The 19,524-nt window shown below is 55.7% G+C and overlaps 1 protein-coding gene across 1 annotated transcript in view; it reads right to left on the bottom strand.

Moving 5' to 3' along the window:
- Clcn7 (chloride voltage-gated channel 7) overlaps positions 1-19,524 on the bottom strand; it is a gene marked incomplete at its 5' end in the record, with an annotated part of 23,766 nt that extends 4,242 nt beyond the window's left edge. The window contains 20 exons of the mRNA XM_015490972.2: positions 58-143; positions 311-438; positions 887-938; positions 2,275-2,444; positions 3,853-3,946; positions 4,687-4,822; positions 5,347-5,407; positions 6,079-6,133; positions 6,490-6,606; positions 6,896-6,960; positions 7,122-7,215; positions 8,122-8,205; positions 8,288-8,350; positions 9,349-9,429; positions 10,205-10,314; positions 10,578-10,710; positions 11,204-11,269; positions 11,404-11,475; positions 13,621-13,692; positions 19,501-19,524. Coding sequence (XP_015346458.2) covers positions 58-143; positions 311-438; positions 887-938; positions 2,275-2,444; positions 3,853-3,946; positions 4,687-4,822; positions 5,347-5,407; positions 6,079-6,133; positions 6,490-6,606; positions 6,896-6,960; positions 7,122-7,215; positions 8,122-8,205; positions 8,288-8,350; positions 9,349-9,429; positions 10,205-10,314; positions 10,578-10,710; positions 11,204-11,269; positions 11,404-11,475; positions 13,621-13,692; positions 19,501-19,524 — 1,763 coding nt within the window. The remainder of the gene's footprint in view (positions 1-57; positions 144-310; positions 439-886; positions 939-2,274; positions 2,445-3,852; positions 3,947-4,686; positions 4,823-5,346; positions 5,408-6,078; positions 6,134-6,489; positions 6,607-6,895; positions 6,961-7,121; positions 7,216-8,121; positions 8,206-8,287; positions 8,351-9,348; positions 9,430-10,204; positions 10,315-10,577; positions 10,711-11,203; positions 11,270-11,403; positions 11,476-13,620; positions 13,693-19,500) is intronic.

Raw genomic sequence — 19,524 nt, 5'->3', positions numbered from 1 at the left:
GGGGGGGGCAGGGGGGGAGGGGGGAGAGAGACTGAGTGGCAGCTTGGCCGGCCATACCTGGCGGTGAGTGAGTGTGAGGTAACTGGGGCTTCCCAATGCAGGAAGGGCACACTCTGCAGCTGGATGTGCATGTCATATAGGCCCTGGGGGACAGGCATCACAATGCATGGGGGCCTAATGACACAGTGCTTCCCCAAGGACCCCCCACCATGCTAGCCCCCGAGGCAGGGCGCCAGACACACTGTGCCTGCCTCTACAGGTGGCTTCACAGGGACCCTTCCCTCTATATCTGGTTATATGGCCCACACACCTCGATGAAGACATCACCCACGATCTTGGCAGTCATCAACACCAGCATGATGGGGAAGCCGTAGGTCACATTGCTGGTGGCCTCCATCATGATGACTGTCAGGCTCAGGGTCATCCTCACAATCCCTCCTATAGGAAGTGCATGTGAGCCCTGTCCTCCTGACAGCAGGGCCCAGCTCAGCAGGGTCCAGCTCCCAGGAGACTGCTGGTGTGGTCATGCCCCAGGGGGTGGTGCCAACTTCTGCCTCAGGCTTCTGATTTTTGTTCTGTTTTTGGTACTGGGGATTGAATCCAGGGACGCTTAACCACTGAGCCACAGCCCTAATTATTTTTCATTTTGGGACTGCTAAGTTGCTGAGGCTGGTCTTGAATTTGTGATTCTTCTGCCTCAGCCTCCCAAGCTGCTGAGATTACAGGCCTGTGCCACTGCCCCAGCCTAAGCTGTTCTTTTAAACCGAGTGCCAACTGGATGTGCAAGGCCAGCTCTGGCTGTGCTCACCACAGGTGGGTTACTGAGAATGGGCCCTGCTGACCTCATGGGGCCCACCCCGTCAACCAGGCAGGACCCAGGACTCACCGAGCTGGGCCGCAGCGCCCATGAGGGCGTACTTGCCAGGGTCTGCCCAGATCTGTGGGAGGCAACCCAGCGAGAAGTCCATGTGGCAGCAGCTCCCACCAAACCCACCAGGAGGCACCCAGGAGGGCCTGGCCACCCCATGGTGTCACACACCCTCTGTGTGGCCACTCTATAACTGACCCAGGGGCACCTCACCACAGGCGGGGGAGCAGACTGCACTAGCTGGACATGCTAGTGAGCTGGGCAGACAAGGCTTCGCCCAGGCCCAGGTACTCTGAGTGCAGGCCTAGACAGCCAGCGGGGATTCTAGCAGGCCCCAGCACACAGGGGCCACACACTGTGACCCACTGATGGGAAGTGTCTAAGACAGGCAAATGCAGAGGGCAGGGAGGAGAAATGGGCTCCCTGCCAGATGGAGAAGACTCTGTGGCTACAGGACGCTGAGCAGGGTGCTGAGCTGGCGTTCACCACCACGGCACTGTGCCTCTCCAAAGGCAGAATTTTATGCCATGTGAATGTGTCTCAGTTTGAGACACGATGGCCATGCATGTGATCCCAGGACTCGGGAGGCTGAGGCAGGAGGATGGCAAGTTTGAGGCTAATGAGGGCAACTTAGTGAGAATCTGTCTCAACATACAAAATAAAAAGAGCTGTTGATGTGGCTCAGTGGTAGGGCACTCCTGGGTTCAATCCCTGGTACTGAGGGTGTCAGGTAAAGGAAAAGCCAAACCGAAATAAACCATGCCAGAGAGGCCAGAGGGCACCGAGAGCCCCGAGCGAGCCTGGGCAGCGAAGTGGGGCAGATACGGACTCCTTACTGCAGCCTCCCCTTTTCTGTGGTGCTGGGACTAGACCCAGGCACTCTATCCATGAGACACATCACCAGCTCCTGTATTTTATTTAAAAGTTTGAGAAAGGGTCGAGCTAAGTTGCTGAGGCTGACCTTGAACTTGCAACCCTCCTGCCTCAGCCTCCTGGGATCACAGTACCTGGGATCACAGTACCTGGGATCACAGGCGTGCACCAGCACCCAATCACTGTGACCTGTCTGGTAATGTTTTAATCTTATTGGATAACTAAAAAGTTGAACAGACCCAAAACACAAAGCAAAAACCAAAACCCGGAGCACTGTAGAGGCAGGCAAGAGGAGGGAGGGGCTGGAAGGCCCTGCTGGGTGGGGCCTGGCCCAGCTTGTCCCTTAGCCCTGGGCTCCCTACTCTTGCTATGTCCCCGCAGTCTGCAGCGTGCACAGTACAGCAGCATAGCCCACCTGCTGCTGCCCACCTGTCCTGGGCGCCCTGCTGTCTCTGGCAGTGGCCCCCAGACAAGGGATTAAGGGGACATCTCAACTTCAGGGCCCCAGCCTCCCTCCTCCAGTTCCCACTCACCGCTGCCCCCGTGAGGTAGGACAGGGAGATGCCAAAGAGCCGGCCCCAGGCAGCCCCGATGAGCAGGGATGGGATGAAGACGCCTGCAGACACAGTGAGTCCGTAGGTCCAGCAGGCCAGGAAGAAGTAGACCAGGGTGAACAGGCCCAGGGTCATGGGGTTGTAGGAGCCTGGGGGAGCAAGACCACTGACTGCCCACCCGACTCATGCCCGTGTGCACTGCCCCACCTGGTCCATGTGGCCATACCCAGGGAGCCAGGCCCCCTGAGACCCAAGACAAGAGGCTCCCTGAAGGCTCGGTACTCTCCACCTCCCTGGGGAAAAGAAGGGACTGGTCAACCAGAAGGGGAAGTGGTGGTGACAGTGACCTCAAGCCAGCAGAGCAGATGTGGAGCCCAGGGTGGCAGCCTAGATCCCACATCCGTGGCCCATCCATGATCCCCAGAAAAGCCTGCACCCAGGTGACTGTCACTGGGATGGGGAGTCACATAGGCTGCTGAGGAAGCAGCTGGGCTTCCAGCCCTGCTAGACTTGTCCTCAGTCTGACCTCAAACTGACCAGCTGAACTGGGAGGTGTCTTTCCTCCAAGTCTTAGCACAGCTCAACTTCGGAGGACAGGCCCTGTGGTCCAAAATGGCCAGTGTTACAGAGCCTGTCCTCCGAAGTTGTCCTCCTGGTTGCAGTGGGTGCCTAAGATGCATTCTGGGAAGATGTCACATCTGGGAGGGTGGACAATAGCCAGGCCAGGAGCCACTCTTGGCAACTGGCTGAGCCAAGTCCCAGGAGGCAGCTTCTTTTTGGACAAGGTGCTAAGAGGTCAGGTTTGGAAGACTGGGCTAAGTGGAGAGGGAACATCCAAGGTGGCCAGAACATGGAGATCTGAAGGCTGGGGATGGGATAGGGAGGGCAAGGGGGTGGGATAGGGAGGTGTTGCCTACACCCCGGCAAAGAGTGCTATAGTACAGGCCAGCAGGACCGGGAAGGAGTAGGCCAGGGAAGGCAGAGGTCTGTGGGGAAGGCACAGTCCACACCAAGCAACCGCCTGCAGGAGACATGGCCAGACACTACTGGAACCATAGCCGGTTGCGGGACCCTTGTGTGCACACAGGGGACCCAGGCCTACCTCGCTCCACACTTAAAAGGGTTTCTGCTAAATCTAACCCTCACACACACATACACACACATAGACCCAGAATCAAGGACAGATGTCCTCACTGGCCTTGTGATAGGCCAGGAGGGAGCAGAGCTTGAGACAGGCACCAGAAAGCTCAGCTCTGTGTGGCCCAGTGTGCAGGGCCTGGCTCTGGGCACCTGCTGCACCGCTGTCAGACAGCCTGGCACTCAGAAGGCTGGGTTTCCTGACGGAATCCACTGGGAGGTGAGCCAGAGGCAGCCCTAGGCCATCCCAGAAAGGAAGAGGATGGCATGGCCATTGGACACCTGGCTGGCCGCCCTCCAGGTGCTTGGCCACAAGGTGACCTCTGCAGCCCGGGCACACTGCACCACACAGGATGACCCTTCCAGCCCAGGACAAGGACTGCTGGGCTGAGACCCTTCCCACTGCCCCAGCAGGCACACCTGGCGGGTCGTGGAACAGGCTCACCACGCTCCTTTCGGGGGTGTTGAAGAAAGCTGCGGCCATGGAGTTGTACTCGCCATCTGCACAGAAGAGCTGCAGGGTCGGGAGGGAACAAGCTGGAAGGCAGCTGGCCCTGAGGCTATGTTTGGGCCCACCCTGCCCCTGCTGCCTGGGGATATGGGCAGCCAGGGGCCCTGTGAGCACACTGCCAGAGCCAGCGGCCAGATGCCAGCCACTGCAAGCCCCAGGCCCAGGCCTGCCCCTCCTGGACTAAGGCAGAGCTGGGCTGCAGCAAAGCTGGCTTGTCCACTGTGACCCTGACTACCTTTGCAAGTCTGTTCCCATCTGTCTCCACCAGAACTCATTCCCTCTCTGCCCCCACCCTGGGCAGGGGCTACTCATCCTCATCCTACCTCCAAGAGGAATTCAAAGGCCCTGTGTCTGGCCTCTCACCAAGCACATTTTTAAGGCTCATCTGGGCCACAGCTGGCTTCCTGCTGTGGAAGGGCACTTCACTCTGCTAGTGGATGGACATGTGGGCAGCTGCCACTTTGGGCTACTACAAATAAGCGGCCAAGAACATCCCCATGAGGCTCCTCTGTGGCTGGGAGATTGTGTTCCTTGAGCCTAGAGCTCGAGCCCCATCTGGAGCACCAAACTAGTCTGGGAAGAGGATCACAGTGAAAGCAGCCAGCACCAGGCCACCCCAGACAGGACAGGTCTGCAGTGCACCAGCCAGCTGGCTCTGGAGTCCTCTTGCAGGGAGCAGCATACAAGCTAGGCTGGAGGCCGGCCTCCAGGACTGCACCTGCCCATCTGGGTCCCAGGCCTACCTGCAGCGGATAGGACATGGAGTTCTGCAGGGGCTGGCAGTCCCGGGACGAGTAAATCAACACGAAGGCAACGGTGGCAGTGACAGCAGCCACAAGCACGGCTTCAATTACCTGGAGACACGGCCGGTGGATGTACCTGGAGCCAAGAGCCAGGGGCAATCACTGCAGGGACACCCTCAGCGGCTACCATGGCAACCTGACCAGGCCATCTACTAGGAGGGCCGGGAGGCTTAATTATCAATCTGCCCAGTCTCCAGGGCATCCTAGCTATCTTCCTCCCTGCAGCGACTAAGGCTTCCCAGCAGCAAGACTCCCCCACCTCTGCTGTGGGAAGTGCTCCCACCAGCTCTCCTGCTCCACTGGTAGCTGTCACTGGAGCCAGAACAGGGTGGGGGTGGGGATGGGTGAGTGCTTCCACAAGCCCAGAGCTGCTCCCTACAGGCTGACCATGTGCAGGAAGGACAATGGTGTCCAAGTCAGAGCTACCAGACCCACCCTGGCTGACCCTTGGGTGAGGAGCCCTCATACTCTCTCTGGAGGCTCTCCAACCTCAGGCCTGGGGTCCCCCTCCCCAGTTCAGCCAGTGTAGACCACCCACTTCACAGGCCCCATGTAACCACAGCTATCAACATGGCATCCAAGACAGAGGCTCTTTCTCACCTGATTCGAAACATCGTCACCCAATAATTCAAGGCATTGAACACGGCTCCAAGAATGCCACCTACAACCAGGAAGCAAACTCCCATCAGTCACACAGGGAGGAAAGGGTCTCGCAGCAGAGTAGCCGGGACCCTGGTACAGAGGACCAACGCACTCTAGGCTCTGCCTTCTTTTCAGGAAAATGGATTCACAGAGCAGCACTGCTCACGTGCTCCTCACCACAAAATTGAAACCCAAATTCCTAAGTACAGAAAAGACCCACAGAAGGAAGACTCTGCCTCCTCACGACAGGTTACAACCTAAGGCAGGCACTGTAAGAACTCCTAGGTAGCCCCCTGTGCACAAGCAGCAGGGGACAGAGGACCTCTGTGTTGAAACATGGTCTCTTCCCCAAAGTATCTAATCATGAACATGAAAATGTACTAGAATTCAAAACAAAATCCAAACTCGGAATCACTGCTGGTCCTGAGCAGTGGTTGGATAGGGGACCTTCACCATGGAGGCCACTGGGCCCACTCTGCTCCAGGGGATCCCATCACTGCCCCTGCAACTTCCAAGGGAGAGAAAACTGTAGAATGCATAAACCTGGGACATTCCTGAGCCCTCTACTTCCAGTGGCCCCTCTAGAGGAACCTGGAGGAGAAGGGCCCCGTGGCAGGGTGGACAGTCCTCCCTTACCCACCACGCCCCCAGCACAGGTTTCCAGCCGTCTGTCCTAGGGTAGGGCCTTACCCACCACGCCCATGACGATGAAGACGGGGATCTCGTGGATGGTGTATGCCATCTTCTGTGGCACAGAGGGGACAAAGCGAGACATGCCTGGTCATGACACCTGCCCACGTGCGTGGCACTTCCCACACCTGCACACAGGGCCGTAGAGCTCCCCCGGGTAGAAACGTGGGTGCTCTACACAGGTCTGTCCCTGCTGTCAGTCTAGCTGGTCTGGGCAGCTCATGCAGCCAGCGTCAGCGCCTGTACAGCGGTGCCAAGGCTCTGCTGGGCAGGTCTCCACACGTACCCTGAGCACCCACAGGGCCCTGAGGCTGGGAAGAGCTCAGTTCCCCAGGCTGCATTCCCACCCTAGCTTTAGTGAAGGGCCATCCATCCTGGCACCGGAACAGCAGGGTAGGGCGGGGTGGGTACCTCCGAGTCGAATCTCCCGAAGTTGATGAGGCCTGGGCTGGACAGGTCCCACATGTTTCCGTGGTAGATGCTCAGAACAAAATTCAGAGTGAAGGTGGAAACCATGGAAGCAAAGAACTGTGGGACAGAAAGGCCAACAGTTCAGCCACCGGCACCCCGGGGATACCCTGAGCCAGGCTGGGAGGCTGAGGCTCCTGTCATTCAAGAGGGCCCTGAACTGAGCAGGCTGAACCTACTGCACAACCGTGGACAGCACTGGAGACAAGCTAGCAGAGGACGTGAGGGAAGGCAAGGGCCAGTCCCCTGGAGCCGCCCAGATGGACAAGGCTCAACACAGAGGGTGAGATGTCCACTCTGCCCTGCTGCCTCTCCTCAGGAGACCTGGCAGGGTGTCAAAGGCACTCACGATCCTCCATGTCAGGAACTGGTTCCAGAAGGAAGCACCTTCCTCCAGGCTGAACAGGACTCCACCTGGAAGGCAGTGGCCACGCTTGACATGCACCTGAGGGGCAAGGGCACTGTACCCTGGCACCGCCCACCCCAGGCCCCAGGAAGAGGGATCTCTGATGAGGTCCGAAGGCCAGAGTCTCTTTTCCCTCAAGTGGCAGCGGGTGGGGAGGATCCCTGCTCACCCACAGGGGCTCCAAAAGCAGCTGACACCCCAGCTGCTGCTCCTGCAGAGACGAAGTCTCGCTTCTCTGTGTCTCTGCGGAAGTACTCAAAGATCTGAAACGGGAAGAGGCCGAGGGCCCTGTGGCAGGTGCTCCAGAGCACACCTTTCAGAAGGAAAGGAGGCCTGAGAGACCAGAGCAGGGAGGGCTCTGCTCCACAACCCCACCGCCTGACCCAGCCACCACGAGTGACCATGGAGGTTGCTAGCACATGGGCCCTGGCCAAGCCTGTCTGCAACAGTGCACACAGGAAGCCTGTCAGGAGTCTGTTGCACAACCAAGAGATCCAAAAAAATCCGAGAGAGCAGAAAACCGAAACTACCCTTGATCTTGAAAAAGGATTGTTTTCTGGCTGGCACAGTGGCCACACCTGTGATCCCCAGTCCTTGGGAGGCTGAGGCAGGAGGATGGTAAATTCAAGGCCAGTCTCAGCAACTTAGTGAGACCCTGTTCCAAATAACAAACAAGAGCAGCTGGGGTGTAGCTCAGCAGTAAAGCACCCCTGGGTTCAACACACAATACCAAAAACAAAGGACCATGGACTATAGAAATGTTCATTCTCTCTTAACTCACATAAAAATTCAGTGCAATACCCATCAAAATGCCAGGGACCTTGCAGGCAGATGGCAGGAAGCCATCCCAGAATGTCTCAGAAGCAAGCGTCGTGGATATACATGAAGACTGAGCCACTGCAGGCGGCCAGGGCGGAGCCACAGACCCTGTCCACATAATTGCACACCCCACACAGCACCAAAACCATAGGGCAAGTCAGAGAGGCCACTGGGTGGGAGTGGAGGAACGGTGTCTGCCTTATCTGGCCAGGCCAGGTGTCCCTCGGGCAGAGACAGGTGGGGACAGGCTATTTGCCCTGCTGGAGCCAAGACATAGGTCCCAGTGGGACTCCGCATGGGGCAGTGATGGCTGAGGAACAGTCATACACAGGTCTATGTGGGGGGCTCACCTTGAAATCTCGCTTCAGTGATGTTGACCTCCCCTGGGAAATTCCCGCGGCAATCACAGACCCAGAATGGATCATCGGACCTTCCTGGAAGCACAGTGAGCAGCGCTCAGGGACACCCATGGGCCTCGGTGACTTACAGGGATGGGGCAGCATCCATAGTAGTTACCTTTCCCACAGCCAGGCCCCCCACCACAGACAGAATCACGCCGGACACCTTGATCACCAACGTCTGGAACACAAAGGAAAGCACGGCCTCTAAGCCAAGGGCAGAACTCTCGGCACCTGAGCAGTAAGGCCACGGGCACAGGAGGCGCCACAGCCACAAAGCCACATGGGCTTGCCGCTGCCCACAGCCCTGTCCTTGGTGGAGGGCTTCCTCCTGGTCCTCCTACTACCGCACATGCAGGGGGCAGCTGTGCTCCCACTCAGCACACATGCAGGGGATGCACGCCCTCTGTCGGCCCAAGCACTCCCCAGGCAAGGGGGTGGGTCTGTTCTCCCTCCCTGGCCCCTCCTACAGACTCATCAGAGGTGACTCCTGCATGGATATACAGCCTCCCACGCCAATCTGAAGGCATTCATGCCGGGGCAGGAGCCAGGGCAGAGCAACCCTCTGGAAGGTTCCAGTCACCCTGGGTGGGAATCAGGTCAGAGGCCATCTCCAGCAGCTCCAGGTCCATCGTACTCTATAAAAGTGCAGGACTCTCCCAGCTGCCAGCTGAATGGTCCCTACTCCCTGGAGTATGGCCACACTGACCCGCCCTGGCCACAGAGCACAGGCCCTACAGGGTGCTGCTCGCCCACCCACTCCTGGGATGGGGACAGGAAGCAGCCCCTGGCCATCTCAAGCTAGGAAGAGTGACTACGCAAATGTAAACAGCTGGGGGCCCAGCCCCCATGGAACTGAGATGCTACTGAGGATACTGAGCATGAAGAACACCAAAGAAAGCATTGAAGAAAGGGGAAGGGTGGGCCAAGGCCAGCGCTCTCGCCTGGCCGCTCAGCTTCTCAAACACTGCCCACCATAGTCCTTGGTCACAGACACACTCCCTGTGGCTGCAGTCACACACACGCGCAGGCTCAGCCTCTCTGCACCACGTAAGAGATACCAAGACCAGTCCCTGCCATTGGGTTAGGTTTGGAGGGGTAATGGACAAGACAAGCCTTTGGATTCCACAGTCCCTGGAGGAGCACCTGTTGCACCCGGGGTCCCCACATGTGCCTCACCTTGAGCCGCACCACGTGGGGAATCTTCACCCCATTGAGGAAACACTTGATCTGGGGGATGCCACTGCCGGCAGCGACTGGCTGGAAGAAGAGGAAGGTGCCACTGGGCCAGTAGAGGGACTGGGGCAGCCCCGAGGCAGGAGGCCCGGCCTGGCGAAGGCTGGCCCTGGGTACAGGTTCTTGCTCCCTTGCCCAGAACCACCTCCCAGATAACCCTGCAGATGTGGAAGGGACTGCTGGCAGAGCCAGAAGGCCCCTGTGGATGGGGGCCTGCCCCAGGAAGGACAGGACATCATCATGCACCAAGCAAGCACAGCTTCCTGTGCATAGGGCACCGCTCTACACTCAGCAGAAGGCTCTGGGTACTGGCATCTCTTTCCTCTAGCACCCACAGCGAGGACAAGAAGCACAGGGGCCCATGGGAGGGACGATGCCTTAGGATGAAGGGATGCTCGGGTGGATGACACCTCGGTGGCCGTGTGCAGTGCCCAGGGAAGGCTGGTCCTGCTTCCACCTCTACCCGGGTCTCTGGGAAGTTAGCCCTGTCCCCGAGACCCGGGCCCTGGAGCGCCTGTGTCCAGCTGTGACGATGCCAGGGCAAGGTGCCGGGCCTGTGTGGTAGGTGGGATGAGGTGGAGTGGGCGCAGGCCTGTGCTGCTGGGGCAGCAGTGGCTCTGCCCAGCCTGGGATGAGGAGACCCCAACGTGTTTTCTGCCTTCATTGAGTGGTTTTCCACAGGCACCACCTGATTCTCACTATCAGAAAGCAGTAGTCACCAGCCAAGGGGCCCCGTTCACTTAGTAAGACCCAAGCCACACTGGTCTAAAGTACCCGGGACCTCCGGCAGCAGGTGTACCTCTACGAAGGCCACGATCACGGAGCCCAGGAACACAAAGGTGGCATTCAGGGTGGCCCACAGCAACAGGGAGAAGGACAGCCCGCCTTTCTCCGTGAACTTGTCAATATCTGATGGCTTGTCAGGGACGGGGCGCTGCATCACTGAGCCCACACCCGCCAACCCCACCCCACTCCTGCAGTCAGACTGGGGTGGAGTGCACCTGCACAGAGGCCGCTGGCTGCCAGCACGGCGATGGTACTGACTGGACGGCTCAGACTTCTCATGGCAGGAGCTGGCCATGTCTTGCAGGGCTGGCCACTGCACCACTTGACCACTCCACCACCAAGCCCCAGCTCCCACCCTCACTCTGTGTAGGCAGCTGAAAGGATACTGTCCTTGATGACCCTGTATTTGAGACCAGCCAAGTTCTCTACCACAATGTCAATGAAGCAGGCCACAAGGCCTGTGAGGATCCCAATGAGAGCACAGATGACCCAGCGCTTGATCTCCACTGTCCGGAAGGCCTGCTGGGAGGAAGGTATGGTCAGAAGTGGGTGGCAGCCAGATGCCCTGGTACAGGTGGCTCTGGTACCAGCATGAGGGGCTCCTGGGAGTCAGGTCCCCACCTTGCACAGTGGACCACGCTCAGGGACCCAAGTCCTCCCAAGGGCAGCCTCTGACCAATGTCTCAGTTTTTAAACAACATTTCAGTGACTACAGAGCACCTCGGGGTCCAACAAGTTCCCAATCAGCTGTGGATGTCCTGGAGCCACACTTGATATTTCAAGAACATCCTCCCGGTGAGGTCAATGACACTCCTGCCATTTTGAGTATGTGCTATCAAGGGTCACAAGCTTAGGGCTCCCCCAAAGACAAACCAGAGGGACAGAGAGTGGCTCCAAAACCCAGACTCTTGGGGACAAGGAGGAAGGGAGATGAGGAGAAGCACTGTTCAGCCTGAGGACAGGGTCCAGCTGGAGGGCAGGGACCCACCCACTCAGGGACCCACCCACTCACCGTGTGGTTGATCCTCCGCTCTTCCTCCAGGAACAGCTGATTCTCGCTGTTGTCATAGTCTAGGCTCTGTGGAACAGGGCAGCAGGGGCTGCAATTGCTGATCAGTTACTGAAGGGGAGATAGATGCAAGTGCAGCCAGACTGGGGTGGGAGGCTCGAGAGGGCAGGGTCTGAAGCCAGTAACAGAAGAGGGGGACCCACCTCATATGTGAGGGACAAGAGCTTTTCATTGTGTGGGATCTCCTTAGGGAAGGGGTGGGACGAGTCCCTTTCCTGTGGAAGAAAAAGGCAAAGGTACACTCTCTTTGGGAATAAGGTACAAGGGGCCACATCTCAACCTGTCCCAGAGCCAGCCTCATCCTAATGCCAAAGGCGGGCCAGATACCATAAGGGACCTGCAGCCCAACATTCCCTTTGAACACAGATACAGAAACCCTCAATCAGATCTGTGCACCAGGAGCCCAGCCGCACCACCAAGGTGGACTGTTCCAGAAGGCAAGGTAGGTCTGGCACCCAGTCACCTCTCCCAGATTGTGCAGGAAACTGTGCTGACGGAAGCCCAAAGGCTATGGGGCCATCTGGACAGGCAGAAATCCAGCATCTTCTTGATTAAACATCAATACAGCAGAAGGCAGGCCAACATCTCAATCTGCTGGAAGCCCCAAGAAAGCCCACAGGCAGCACCCCACCACAAGTGAGCAGCAGGGATACGCCCAGCCAGGATGAGGAGTGGGCTCTCACAACTCGTAATCACCTCTAAGTTGAAGGTTCCTGCCAGAATTTCTCACATATAGAAAGCTACTACAATGAGTAAACACATTCAGTAAGATTAAAGCGTACAAAATGAACTGTCTTCCTCTGCATTTGCAGCAAATAACCACAAACAAAAGAGTCAATTCTGTTTATAACAGTGTCTAAAGTAGAATGCAGCTGGGCATAGTGGTGCTGGCCTGTGATTCCAGCCTGGGGCAGCTTAGACAGACCCTGTCTCAAAGTAAAGGGCCAGAGATGAATTCAATCCCCAATACCACAGAAAACGACTGACAAGTCTCCAGGACCTTGGTTCCGGCGGAGGCTTCTCAATCACCATACCCAATGCACAAGTAGTGCAAAGCAGGTAACTGGGACTTCATCAAAATAAACACATGTGTGCATTGAAGAACACCAAGACAGCAAAAAGAAAACCCACTGAGTGGGAGAAAGTATTTACCAGTCACTTATCTAGCAGAATATTTGTGTCCAGAATATAGAAAGAACGTCTATGGGCAGGGGTATGGCTCAGTGGTGGAGAGCTTACTAGTATTCTAGGGCCTTGGGCTCTATACCAAACACAGGAAGGAAGGAAGGAAGGAAGGGAGGGAGGGAGGGAGGGAGGGAGGGAGGAAGGAAGGAAGGAACTCCCATAACTCAGTTATTGAAAAGCAAATAACGGGGGCTGGAGTTGTGGCTCAGTGGTAGAGCACTTGCCTAGCATGTGTGAGGCACTGGGTTCAATCCTTAGCACCTTGTAAAAATAAATAAAATAAAATAGCATTCTGTCCATCTACAACTATAAAAAACAAACAAAAGTATTGTGTCTGTCTACAACTAAAAATAAAAAAAAAATAATAATGTAAACCAGGCATGGTGGCAAACGCCTCTAGTCCCAGCGACTCAGGAGACTGAGGCAGGAGAACCATGAGTTCAAGGCCAGCATCCATAACTTAGCGAGACCCTAAGCAACTTAGCAAGACCTTGTCTCAAAATAAAAAATAAAAAGGGTTGGGAATGTAGCACAGTGGTAAAGCACCCCTGAGTTCAATCCCCAGCCACTCACGCTCCCCCAAAATAATTTCTCTTAGCTGGGAGTAGTGGTACCTGCCTATAGTCCCAGCTACTCAGGAGGCTGAAGTACGAGGATCATAAATTTGAGGTCAGCCTGGGAAAGTTTGCCAAACCCTATCTCAAAATTTCAAAAAGTTCTGGCAATATAGCTCAGTAGTAGACTGCTTGCCTAACATGCTTGAAGCCCTGGGTTTAACACTCAAAACCAGCTAAACAAATAAAAATCCCCTCAAAACAAGAATAATCCAATTAAAAATGTGCACAGACTCCACACAGGCATTTCTCCACAGTCGTGCATGAGGACACTTGTCATTGCTAGCCATCAGGGACAAATCTAAACCACAACAGGTACCAGAAGGAAGGGTGCGAGCAGCCAGCTGGTGGGGGTGCAGGAAATGTTCCCATGGCAACTGCTGGACAGGGCGCCCCACACCTGGCTCACTCTGCTGGGCCTCGGGCTCCAAGGCCCTCCTCCTCCTCTGCTTAACTGCCTGTACGGGCCCTCGCAGCCCGGCACAGTGGGGTGCGAGCCCTCTGCCTGCTGGTAGGACACAGCTCTGCAGGGGTAGGAAAGGGTGCACGGCCACCACTCACCGGGTCCAGGAGCTCATCATCCAGCTCCACGTTGCTCATCTGTCCAATTCGGAAAGATGCGGAGTGAGGCGACTAGGAGCAGAACAGAGGTTGTGAGCACGCGAACGTGCTATGCACCCACCCCTGCCCAGCTGGCACCACCCTCCTCCCGTGGGAGACAGGCCTGCTCCTGACCCCCACGGTCCACCCGGAAGCCCAGTGCCCATCTCTTGTTTTAGAATGGATATGGAGCGCTCACCACCTGCCAGGATGAAGGGCTGGAGATACTCCTAGACCAGCCAGTGTCCATGCTGAGGAGCCCCACCCTCCCCACTCACCCAGATCCCGAGGGGGCCCACTGCCTACCACCTCCTCAGCACTGTGTCCAGAATGGCCTCTCTGCCCCATGCCTGGATTTGAGTATGTGCACATCTCCCAAAAGGCCTGTGGCACAGAACTGGGTGGGTCCTGCCTCACTGAGTCTCCAGGGTGGTGCAGCTCAGCTCGCGCAGCAATGCCCTTTGTTGTGACTCTCCCCTGACTCTGGGGGCCCTGCCCCACTCAGGAGCACCTCCTGGCTGCGCCCAGACCTGCCCAGCCCATCCTCCTCTGTCCTGAGACCATCTGATTAGCTGCTCCCAACCATGTCCCAGATCTTCACAAAAGGGCTGGGGTGGGAAGACAGAGGGGCCAGCTTCTTGGCTGAGGGAGAACCATGTGTGGGCAGTCTGCTGCCTGTGTTAGAAAGCAAACATGCCCATGAGGGGAAAGAAGAGCCTGGAAGTGAGGAGACTCCATGCCATATCTAGGCCACCCAGAACTGTCTCCACCCAGACAGCAGCAGCCATCCTGGTGGCCAGCATTTCCACCAACTCCTCTCCCTGTACCTTTTTTGCTCTCAGGACCAGCCCTCCCCCACAAAGGCTCTGTGGAGGCAGGGAGAGGTACAGAGTCCTGCAGCAGGGCTCCATCTGTTTCCACCCCACCCCATCCCAGCTGGAGATTAGCCAAAAGGCGAGGAAACCAGAGAAGAAAAGGAACTTATAGGCCAGAGGTCTCTGCAGACTACTGTGTATGGGGAACCTGACACTCTGGAGAGCTTGCCCCAAGCCACATCCCAACTAGTTGCCAGAACTTGACCTTCCCAGCCCAGTGCTCCCAGGGCCCCTGGAGCTCCTGTCTCTCTCTGCAGGCCCCAGTCCTCATAGGACCTGGCATGGCAGACAGGCAGGCAGATTCCAAGTCAGTCCCCCACAGACACATAGCCAAAGGTTCCTCCTCCCACCGCAATAGGGAGCTCCCAGGACCCCTCTTCTGTGAAGCTGGCCCCATTCCTCAGGAGCAGAAGCTAGGCTAGGCCGAGACTCTCAGGTGTCCCCACATCCTCGTGCAGATGTGCGCCAGCCTACCATATGGTCCTGGGCCTGAGAGTACGCAAGGTGAGCAGAAATACAGTCTTCAAGGGCATTGCCTGGCAACAGGAGGCAAAGCCTCAAACATGAAGGACCGGGAGGCTAACAGGAGGGCACAACAGCAGGACCACCAAGAGGCCCCCACCGCCCCCATTGCTGAGCTACCTTGGCAGACTGGGGCCAGCAGAGGAGAGCTTGGGGATGGGCGTAACCTCGAGGAGGTAGGACAAGGGTGAGCTTGGGTAACTGATGTATTAAGGCAGGGCTCACAAGAATCTGCTGCAGGGCACTATAGCAGTTCCTGGCTTCCATACCAGCTGCAGGACCTGGGGACAGACCAGGTGGGGTCTGCCCTACACTAGCGCTGCAACCTCTCACTGAGCCCTAATTATTTGAAAGTCACATCAAAGATTTCTACGGTCAAAGGAAACATCAACAGAGTGAAAAGGCAACTTCCAAAACAGGAGGAGGTCTGTGCAAATCATGGCATCTGGCGAGGGACTGACAGGCAGAACATAGAAAGGAGTCCTGCGAATCACCTGCTAAAACCAAGCAACTCACCCCAACAAGAGCCAAGCCCCAAAACAGACTTCTCTCCAGAGAAGACACACCAGCACACTGGCTGGTAAGCACACCCAGGGGTGCCCCAAGCCCCAGTGAGCTGCCACCACACACCTACGAGGAGGGCACCGCAGAGGAGACGGGAAGCAACAGGGCCAGCAGGGCAGGGAGCTGCTTCAGGTGTAAGACGGAGGAGCCAATGACATGGAGCACAGTCTAGTGGCTCCTCAGAAAAAGCCAGAACACTGCCCTACAAACCACCAACTCCACGTCCAGGTTAGCTACTCCAAGAACTAGAAGCCGGATCTTGAAAGAACTGCAGCATCACTTGCAATAGCTCAAGTACCCACCACCAGGCAGACAAAAGGCCTGCCCAGGCAGTGGCTTCCATCAGCCACAGGAGGAAAGGGCACTGCCATGCACCACCCCCCAGGGCTTGCAATGCGACACTGGGGAACTGAGCCAGTCACAACAGCAGAGACGCTGTACATCCACCCACACACCATACCAGGTCACATCCAGAGACAGGAAATAGAGTGCACTGCCCGGGAAAGGAAGAGTTATTTAGTGGGAACAAAGTTTTAGTCTTGCAAGATAAAAAGTTCTAGAGATTGATTGCACAACAAGAATATACTACACACTAGTGAATTATGTTCTTAAAAGAAAAAGTGCTAAATTTTGTTATATGCTTTTTACTACAATTTTGAAAACATTTTTTGAAAATCAGTTGCCGGTCCGTGCTGTCCACCATGCATCCCAAGATCCCAGGCACAGCTGCCACTTGCCAAGCTCCACGCTGAGCACTGAGGACACAAGCCGGGAACTTGGAAAGGACACCAGGTCACACACAAAGCTGAGCACACAATGACAGAGGCAAGTGACAAGAGCAAAAGGTCTGCTTTAGACACAGTGGCCAAGGGCCTCTGGAGCGGAAGGCATCTAGGCTGACCTGGCGGATGCAAGGAGTCAAAGCCCAAGACCAGAAGAGCAGCTAGAATGCAGCGAGTGCAGGGGCAGTGGAAGCAGTCCTGGCTGTGGGGACTGTGCACTGTGGCCCCTGGGGGGTTCCCGGGGCCCTCCAACCAGGTCCAGGCCCAGTTGAATCCCTCAGTTCTGCTCCCTGTTGGGCCATGGACCATACCTGTGTCCTAGGCTGATTTTAGCCCACCTAAGCTTCTGGGGCAGAGCTGCTGACCCTACCCAAAGTGGGGCTGGGGCTAGGTAGAGGGCAAGGGAAGGGCAAGGACTTTCTAGGAGGGGCTGAGAACAAACAGTGCTTGCTAGAAGAGAACAGAGTTCAAGGGGATGACCAGAGGACCCTCCCCACCACTTCACCACACCGTAGGTCTCCTCAGCAGTGCCCTCAGATCCCGTGATCTGTAGTTCTGGGGTGCCAAGGCAGGACACAGTCCCACACCAACCTGAGAGCCTCCTCTGCTGGGAATCTTGGTTTCCCTGTGTTTGTAGGTATGTCCTGGATTTACCAGCACTGCAGTGGGCCCTGCCCCCACTCTGCCCTGCCTCCACTCTTCCTGGCTCAGACTTCCCTCAAAAAGCTCTCAAAATGCTGTTCTTCCAACTGTCCACACACATGACCATGACCTGCTTGGTGACCTCATCCTTCCCCTCTCCCACTGTCACCCTGTGCTTGGCACAATGGGTCTGGGAACAGGAACAGATTCTGAAGGGACCAAGCTTTCCATAGGGGTCCAGGCATGAACAGGCCACTCTCCAGTCTGCCCTGTCCATGGCAGCAACCTCATGGTGCTCAGACACCTGTGCCCTAGCCAAGATAGCAACCATGCCACCGTCCAATCATGGGACTCCTGCAACAAACCCTGAAGGGCCAAGAGTGAGGCAGAGCAAGCTCTTGTGTCTGCTCACCAGAACTCTCCACAGCAGCTGTGGGCCTGGGTTGGTACAAGGGCCCTGGACCTAGGAAAACTTTCAAAAGTCCTGTCTGCTGCAGCACTGGGGTGCCACTGAACCTACCCATGAGCCTGCCCACCCAGAGGAGACCCCCCTGACAAGAAATGCTGCTAAGGGCATCATGCACTAATGCATTTGCAAAGACAAGTCATTCCTGAGTTGCTGCATTACATTACTAGGAACAACTGAGGCTCATTCAAAACATGTTTTCTGAGAGGCTCCATGCTCAGGGCTATCCATGCATTAACTATTTTGCAGATAACAAAACTGAGGCACAGGCAGGGAAAAGACCATACTCAAGACCCTCGGCTGGTCACATGTTCCTGTGCAAAGGTCTTTCATGACTCCTAGCCTCCAGATTATGCTGTGCAGTGTGCTGAAGCAGACAGGATCCTAAGCACTGCAGGCCCTAGCCTTCTTCTGGCCTCCACCAGAGCTGAGTTAAACTCAAAGCCAACTCGTGCTCACTGGTCTGACCTTCCTACCCCACAGTGTAATCCACACTGTTGCTGGGTCCCAGACACATATCCCCTTTGTCTACTGCTGTTGTTCCTGCCTGAGGATCCTGTGCCAGTGGGGTGCCTTGCACAGTCCTCCCAGGGTGTTGGGCCTATTTGTAGTGGAACAGAAGCTGATTAATGCACTATGGTGTCCCAGGCAAACCACATGGTTTAAATTGTTTGAGAGCAGCTAATCAATACTAACTGCAAATAAAATAGCCTGTAATGACATTTAAAGGAAGAAATCAACACCTCTTTAAACACACACACACACACAAACTCTTGTATCTATTTGCAAAGAAAAACAGGAAACCCCATGCCTGTTCATTTCTAGAATAAATCCAAACTCCACCTCTGCCAAAGTTCCATTTTTTTTAAACCTATCAGCCCAGTTTTCTTCCTTCTTCTGTTTATTAACTTCAGATTACATTACTTTGAAACAGAGAAAACACATAAAACCCAGAAACATCCCAAGAGGAAAAGAGCTAATCACACAGTCCCACCACTCTAACCACTTCAGATCATGGGTTGCAAGCAGCTGTCACTTCAAGGGAGCTGAGCTGCTTCCTACCAGCAACCATCAGACTTTGATTCTCATTGTTTGATACATCTCCCAGGCAGTGCAAAAGCCTTCATATAAGTTTACAAAAATAGCTTGGTTTTTTTTTGCCCTTCCCAATCTTTAAACACTGTGTAAATGTTTGCCAGACATATCTAAAACAGAAGAAAAGGTGAAAGATAATTACAAAGACCAAGCCATCAACACAAGTAATTCATTTGACTCAAAGTTAATGCAATCCGCACAAGCAGACAGACCCAGGGGTAAATAAGCAAAACAGTAATCCTTCTCCCAACCTTGATGCTTTTAAAGACGCAAGCTGTGATGACAGCTGAACCCGTTCTCACCCACTCACTCGATGCTTACTGCATTGGCTGCACATTCCAAATCCAATTTCGTGCTGAGACTAGTAGACAGGAGTTATGGCCAAGCACCTGCTGAGTGGGGCTGGGGGTGTGGCTCAGCGCTAGAGCATTTGCCTGGCATGTGTGAAGCCCAGGGTTCCACCCCCAGTACCGAAAAAAGGAAAAAAACCAACAATAAAAAAACCCGCCCAAAGTCAGGACTGATCTCTACAGAAAGGTTCTCAGTCACTCTCACAGAAATATCAAACCCTGCCATCTAACTTGTTAAAATATCCTGGGATTCAAAAAGCAGTAAATAAAATCACAGTTTGAGAAAGCCGGAAGGACACGGTGGCCATCAAGTCAGTGGTTCAGGAGGCCGAGGCAGGAGACCCGCAAGCCTGGGCAACTTGGTGAGGCCCTGCCTCAAAATAAAAAGGGCTGGGGGTGCAGTTTGGTGTGGAGCGCACGTGGGCTCAATGCCCCGCATCGCGAAAAAGCAGCAACAGCGAGCGGGCGGGCGGGTGCCCAGCGCGGGCTCCGGCTCCGGGTCCGGCTCCACTGAGAGGCGCCGCCGCGAGCCCCCGCAGCCTTACCTGTCGCGCGGCGCCGTTCAGCAG

Source organism: Marmota marmota, unplaced genomic scaffold (genome assembly GCF_001458135.2).
Source record: "Marmota marmota marmota unplaced genomic scaffold, marMar, whole genome shotgun sequence".
Classification (NCBI taxonomy): Eukaryota; Metazoa; Chordata; class Mammalia; order Rodentia; family Sciuridae; genus Marmota; species Marmota marmota.
This window is presented reverse-complemented; position numbering and strand designations above follow the sequence as displayed.